The 8,096-nt window shown below is 42.2% G+C and overlaps 1 protein-coding gene across 1 annotated transcript; it reads right to left on the minus strand.

Moving 5' to 3' along the window:
• Positions 1-319: 319 nt before the first annotated feature.
• Positions 320-3,265, minus strand: LOC145404851 (uncharacterized). The gene has a single exon (XM_080276354.1). The coding sequence runs from the start codon at positions 3,263-3,265 to the stop codon at positions 320-322; it is 2,946 nt and encodes a 981-aa protein (XP_080132480.1).
• Between the last annotated feature and the right edge of the window lie 4,831 nt (positions 3,266-8,096).

An 8,096-nucleotide genomic window follows, 5' to 3' on the forward strand; every position in this document is an offset into this window, starting at 1 on the left:
AGCCTTAGGTACAAGTACACAGGGTGAACTCCATGGACTATTACTTGGCTCAATTAAATCATTTTTCAACATGTACTCTACTTCCTTCCTCATAATTTCTCTCTTTTGTGGAGTCACTCTGTATGCATGTTGCTTAATTGGCCTTACATCCTCTACTTCCAAATCATGCATAATAACATGGGTTCTTCTAGGAGCATCAGGAAACAAAGATCTAAACTTGTTAACAATTCTTTTTACCTCTCCTTTCTTATCCTTATCTAAATGCTTCAACTTCTCATCCAAATTATTTAATATGACTGAATTTTCCAAACTCTGACCTTCACAATTCATCATCTTCACCATCACTCTTCTCCACCTTCACAACATTACCACAATTTACTTCATCATTTACATCCAATACTTCTTCCCTACCATAGTATGGCTTGATCATATTTACATGACACAATTGAGTTCCCTTCCGTCTCCCTGGGGTTCTGACTATGTAATTTACATCACTGACTTTCTCCTTAATGGCCCAAGGCCCACAATATTTTGCTTTCAAAGGATTATCCTGCAATGGAAACAACACCAGCACCTTATCACCAGGCTGAAAACTTCTATCTCGTGCCTTCTTATCATACCAGGTTTTCATATTAGTCTGTGACTCCTTTAAATTCTCACATGCAATCTCTCTAGCTCTCAACAATCTCTCCTTAAACATAGTAACATAATCCAGCATATTTGGCACATCATGATTTCCCAACCACTTCTCCTTCAACATACGCAGAGGTCCCCTGACCTCATGTCCATACACAAGTTCAAATGGACTGAAGCCAGTGGACTCCTGTACAGCATCTCTTATGGCAAACAAAGCTAGTGGCACTGCCTCATCCCAATCCTTATCCATTTCAGTACAGTATATTTTTAAAGTCTTCTTTAGAGTTTGGTGAAACCTTTCCACACATCCCTGCGACTGCGGGTGATAGGCACTCGATAACTGCTGTTTAATCCTCAACTCTTTCAACACCTGACCAAACAACCTTGAAGTGAAATTACTGCCCTGATTTGACTGAATTACTCTCGGGAGTCCAACCCATGAGAAAAATTTCACCAACTCCCTCACAATCACTTTGGCATGGATATTTCTCAAAGGAATTGCCTCTGGAAATCTTGTTGACATACACATAATAGTTAGCAAATATTGATTGCCTCGCTTAGAACGAGGTAGAGGACCTACAACATCAATACATATCCTGCTGAATGGTTCATCTACAACAGGAATAGGGTGCAATGGTGCCTTTACAATATTCTGGTTAGGTTTACCAACAACCTGACATGTGTGACAAGTCTTACAATGCTTAGTTACACTCATCTTTACACCTGGCCAATAAAAATGTGCTGTCACTCTACTCAAAGTCTTTCTTACACCAAAATGTCCTGACCAACTATCTTCATGAGCCAACTCCAAAATCTTACTTCTGTACTTCTTAGGGACAACAATTTGGGTCATCATCATCCAATGATCAGATACTGGGCTATCAGCAGGTCTCCATTTCCTCATTAAAATTTGGTCTTGCACATAATATCCCACATCTCCATCAAGAATTCCTCTCTCGGCCTCACTCCACAACGCCTTCAGACTTTCATCATTCCTTTGTGCATCAATTAAGTCCTCCTTTTTCACAACAAAGTCTGGCAAAGTCTCTACTTCCTTCCCTTTCACCTGCTCTGCTTCATCTCCAGGTTCACAAAGCCAGGATGAGCTTAGGTCTAACTCACACTCCTCATCTTCCTCTGCTCTTTTAGCACTAGCCCTTGTCATTACACATGCTGGATAAATCATACTCTCCTCAAGTCTCTCACCATCCTCACATACTTCTGGGTCTACGGTTTCACTTTCCTGGTCAACCTCAGGATTCTCCACAATTTCAGGCTCAGGGACAACTTTATTGCCTGCCAAATCATTCCCTAATAGCATGTCCACTCCTGACACAGGCAATCCTTCACTTACTCCAACTTTCACATTTCCTTTGACAAATCCACTCTCAAGCTGCATACAATGTACTGGTACTTCAAGCTCTGAAGAACTCACACCCCTAACAACAACATTTTCACCAGTAAAGGACTCATCACTCCACTCTGCAATACCTTTACGTACAAGACTCAGGTTAGCTCCTGTGTCTCTCAGTATCACAATCTCCTTTCCTTGTCCCTCACCCACCTTCATCCGACCTTTGGTGATAAATGGCTTAAACTCTACTGCAGGTAACACCTTGGATCCTGTACATACATTTGCTAACAATTGTTCTACATGTTCCTTCCCAGTTACAGTCAATCCAGCTTCCTTGGAATTCTTCAAACTATAACATTGATACTTCCTGTGACCTACTTTACCACAATGCAGACACTTGGGTTGCACCTGATTTTTCTTACAACTTATACTTAAGTGTCCAAAATCACCACACTTATAACATTTGATTCCTGACTTATTTTGATGTGAAGCATTACTGACCTTATCACTCCTAAACAAAGGTGACTCTACAGCCTGACTTTGAACATGTCCAACATTAGATTTCAGAAAATTATTTGAGTTCTTGAAACTGTTTTGGTTAGCTGTACCTTGTTTACCACCCCAAGAGTTGGTGGACTTGTTAACCCAGCTCTGGTTAAATTTACCTCTATCAGCACCTTTGCTCATCTCATACGCAACAGAAAGCTGATCCGCTTTACGTCCAGCCTCAATCACATTTCTAATGTCTAGTTTCATTATTTCATACCTCAGTGCTGGTTTTAAAGTATTTCTAAAATGTTCTAACATCAATAACTGTATCACATCTTCCTTGCTTGTCACATCCTCAGATTTCAACCATTTACCACACTTCAGCACAATCTCTCTGGCAACTTCCAAATAGGTGTTACTATGTGTCTTTCCAACGTCTCTGAAACGCTGTCTATAAATTTCTGGATCCACCTTCACAGTCTGTAAAATTGCCTCTTTAACAACATCATAATCACTGCACTCATCAATACCCAAACCAGCATAAGCCTCTCTTGCCTTGCCCTTTAATCTAGCTTGCACCAACAAAGCCCACTCTTCCTTTGGCCAACTTCTCAATTCAGCAATTTTCTCAAATTGTATAAAGAAATCCTCAGCCTCTTCCTCTACAAATTCTGGCATAAGTATCTTTATATCTGCTGAATTTCCTCTGTGTTCCCCTTTTTCTACTTCCAACTTTTTTATCTCCACCTGAATCAAAGCCTCTTGATTCTTTTCCCTCTGTAACATTATCTCCATCTCCATTAACTTCACTTTCCATTCCATCATCTCACTACCAGTCATTTCTTTGTTTCTTTCTACATACTTTTCATCCTTTTCCATATTTTCTTCTTCACACTCACTCTGCTCTCTACCCAAAATGCCAGATTCCATCAAACCCTTTATCAGTTCTCTCTGCATATCCTCCTTAAGATTAGTTTTTAACTCAATGCCATAAATGCATGCTAACTCCCTCAGCTCTTCTCTTGTGCACTGGTATAGAAAATGTACATCCCTACTGCTCACAAAGTTTTGCACATTACTCTCTGCCATGATTACAAATAATTTCAAGGCTCACCACAACACAGTAGTCCAGAGGGGAGGGCTGGCAAGGAAGGCAGATTCTCCTGGTCACACACACTGGGCTCATGGACAAGTGGCACACTATCACAAAGAGATCCCGGACAGGCCCCCAATTTTCTGTTACGTCCCCAGCTGTCCTCACTCCTCAAGCACGCTGCAATAGTTAGGTACAGCAAGAAATTCGTTCGGCCTGCAACTCCTCATTCCCGGGCCAGCTGGATAGCAACATGAAATATCTCCACCACAAATACTGTATCATCCATCACACCATCAATGATAATGAAATAGTCTACTACACTATTTACATATATTTACAAATAAACACACTGATACTCAAATAAAGAATATGCTTAGATCACTTATGCTATATCCCCACAGTGATCTTAACAACACCAAATGACACTCAATAATAACCATAATATCTCAAAATGATTAACCGTTCTCCCTCACATGTTACTCTATAATATTAACCACATAAATACTCCACAATGGTTCACACAATAATAATCTCCACTATCACAAGTACACCACCACGTGCACCATAGGCTATCTTGTGGCCACCCACACCACGCTCTCTCTCTCCATCACCTGTATATTCTCCTCCCACAAATAATACTCATCAATATATTCACATAATTATCTCACCACTTCCCTTGTATTACACCTCACACTGTGTGACCACACTGCTCTCCCAAAATCACCACGTGTCTCCAACACGCCCACCCGAGCAGAAACCCAGATCAGCTCCTCACACGCCGCCAGCCACCAAGAGAGAGAGAAGCCACCAGGGATGTTCTGCCCAGAGACCCAATATATCGTACCGTAGCATGAAAATTATCGTATCTTACCCTAAAATTATCGTACAGGTAAATTTTCAATTAAAACAAGTTACCAGACGAGATGGTGTGTAAAAAAAGGTATGATGAAATGGTAAATGTAGACGGGGCATCATGAGCTTGACTGAGTCAATCCAGGAGAATCACAATTAGGTGAATACAAACTAGTAATTAAGACGGTACATTACTTTTGCCTTTCTTACACTCACGTTTCCCGGTAAGAAATTAAGACTATCCTATAAAGCTTTATGTATACCAGCATATCAACTGTACTTACGACTTTACTGAAGTCCTATACAAAGTTGCAGAGTGGGTAGTGGGTACAGCAGCACTACAGCTTGGCCAGGGCATTGAACCAGACCACTACCAAGCACCAAGTAAAGTTTGAACTTCTAAGTCCTTGACATTTATGGGGTCGGCCGGGCTTGGCCCTGACCTCCCATGGGACTGGGAGGGGAAAGGAATTTCGTGAGTGACTCAGGGGAAGCGTGGGTTACTGGGGTGTGGGCACAATGAACCGTGTGGCGGGAATAGTGAGTGTTGTTAACCTGCAGTATATATAAAAAAAAAAAAAATCTAGAGAAGCTGAAATAGACAAAAATTATCGTATATTTTGAATGTGATATCGTACATCGTACAAGCATCTCAAATTATAGTACAAATACGATAATTATCGTACGTAGAACATCCCTGGAAGCCACGCACTCTCCCCACGTATATACATATCTCTCACTAACGGGATCACAATACAACAACATAACCTTACATGTTAACCCTTAACAACTTCACAAATATTAATTCATTTCTACATTCTCCAAAGATAAACTCCAACACAATATACAATCACATTATACAATAATAAACATAATATTCATTACATTCATGATACACAAAAGAAAACGTACTGTATGAAATAAGGGATAACTCCTCGTAACAGAAATAAGAAGGGTAGTGATAGCGATAGGTGTTAAAAGGAGAGGGTGGATTCAGTGAGTGACAGGTGGCCAAGAGGTAGGGCAATAGGAGGCAATGAAGAAGTGAAGGTGGTCATTACACCGCCAAGGGAAGCAGAAGATTAAAGGATTTTGGTTGTGGAGGTGGCCAGAAAGCAGGGCAACTGGAGGAAATGGAGAAGTCAGGATAGGCATTACCCAACCAAGCGACGGAGGGAGAAGAATAGTGGCTGATGGTAGTAATAACATAGACGAAGGAGGGAGCGGAATAAGGAGTGGTGATAGTGGAGATGGGATAGGTGGATTGGGAGGGGAATGGAGGCTGATGGAGGGATGAGGAACAATAGTAGACAGGGAGAATTAACAAGTAAAATGCTGGACTAAGAACGAGAGAAGGAAATGAAGTTAGCTGAATATGAATAAGAAAGAAATGTAAGTTATGGATTCAAGTTTTATCCGGGTGGGTAAATAACGAGAAAATGACGAAGTGAAAGGGGCTTAAGGAAGTGAAGTTTAAAGAACCTGTATGTACAGTATGTGTGGAGAAGTAGATGATTACAGAGTGAAATGGGAGGGCAGAGGGAGGGAGTTTGAGAAGAGTGGAAAAGACCTAAGAAATGAAGGAGCAGATACTGTATATATATAGAGAGGTTAAATTAGGTTAGGTTGGGTTAGGTTAGATTAAGAACTTTGTTAGTATCCTCATACGTTAAATACCGTATTCCCCATCCATTTGCCTGACCTCTGATTACCCAATATATTTATTAGCTTCCCCCTTCTCCTACCCAAGCCCTTACTTCCATCCTTCCAACCCTGCTCCCATCCTTCCAACCCACACCTTCCACCCCAAGTCCCACACACACCCCTCCTCACTCCTCACCCCAGCTTCACTCCTATCCTTCTACCCTCACCCACACCCCACCCTCAACCTGCATCTTTCAACCTCCAGCCCCCATTCCTACTCCCATCCACACCAAACCCCAGCCTAACCCAATCCTCCACATCATCCTCCATCCCACCCCCACGCTAACCTCCAACCCACATTCTCCACCCTCACCACCTTGCCTAACTATCCTGATTGGCTAGTCCCATAATTTCTAATTATCTGTTACCGTCTGACACTGCGTTAAGGCAGTTTCGGCTCACGGAAGGTAAGACGGCCGGCGTTTTGAAGTTTTTGCTGCTGCTGTCTCGTTTAGGTTTTAAGAGGTGTGAAACGGCGAGTACAAGTCTAATAAAAGGACAGTGCAGATCGCCTCCGAAGGTTGACGTAGGCTGAACATTTCAGTCATTTTGTATGTTTAGTTGGCTGATTGTCTGTGTCTTTGTTTTTCTGTGTATATGCATGCATTTTGTCTGCAAGATGTCTTAAATAGGTACTGAAAGGTATAGATTGCAGAGGGAGTGTAGGAAAAGATGTACGTCTCCTCTCCTCCTTATTTCTTCTCCCTGTCTCTTTCTGTTCACTTTAGCTACCTTTTTTTTTCTCTATCATTTCCTCCCTCCTCTTCCCCAGTCATTTCCAATTTTCCGTCCCTATTCCCGTATCCTCCTATCCCCTCACCTTCTACTTTAAGTGTATTATTACCTCGCCAAATAACAAAGCTATATTCATTTTCTCCACCCGGCCATCATCACACCTCACCATTATAGACCAAGCTTGTCTCCTTGTCCCACTGTACATACTTCACCGCCTGCAAGTCATTGGTTGTTAGTACTTCCTCTCGTCTCCGTCTCCAATTTCCTCTTCTTTACTGTTCTGCTTTCCGTTCTTACTTTTCCTGTCTTCAGTATTTCTCTCCTTTCCTTTCCTTATATCCCTTCGCCCCCCTGTCCTTTATCTCCCCTCCCTGCTTTTTTTCTCACTCTCCACTATTCTAGCTGCACTTCCCTCTCTTCTCCTTTCCTCTTTTCCCTGTCTTTGCTTTTCCTTTTCTCTTCACCCCTCTCTTTACACTCCTCTCTCTTGCCCTTTCTGTCTTCCACCCTGCTGTCCCCACCCACTCCTCTCTCCCACTCAGGCTACATAACCACTTTTTTTGCACGTTTCTCGTCGTGGTCTGGTGGGCTAATAGATTCCCCACTCTGATTAAACTTGTCGCCTCTGATCAGCCCCTTGTTTATCCAAGCCAGCTTTAACTTTTTCTCCATTCTGAAGTCTCAGTAATTCCCTGATGTCCCGACCAGATTGCCATGCTAGGGTGAGACAGAAACGTTATCCCTGACTGTTTTTCTGTCGCTGTTTATCACCGTTTTCAGTTACGTGCCCAGTTTTTATTTTTTTTATTTATTTATTTTTTTTCGATTTATGAGATTGTGGTGTGGATGCTGCAGGGCCGACAGTTCCACATCTAGGAGCCATGTTCTCAAGGTGGCTGTCCGGTACTTAGCAGTCTTATGTTTAGTTTGAATTTATGGTGTCAGGTACTGCACCTTGCCCGTCTCTCGCCCCGTGCTGCCGTATCATCATCATCTTCGTCAAGATCATCATCATCATCATCATTATCTTTACAGTACTCTTATCACCAGTTTATTTAAGGCTATACCTACAGAGCATCATTTTCATCCCTTCCGCCCGACGACGTCTTTTACTCAGTTCTGCTCCTTGGCACCAACCTCCTTCCGCTCATCAGCCTATGAGTGAACCACAGCACCAGACCTTCACTCAAAACCGAGCTTCTTCCATAGTCCTACACCAAAGCACACCAC

Source organism: Coenobita brevimanus, chromosome 7, assembly GCF_032717465.1.
Source record: "Coenobita brevimanus isolate Jiangsu-jjx chromosome 7, ASM3271746v2, whole genome shotgun sequence".
Classification (NCBI taxonomy): Eukaryota; Metazoa; Arthropoda; class Malacostraca; order Decapoda; family Coenobitidae; genus Coenobita; species Coenobita brevimanus.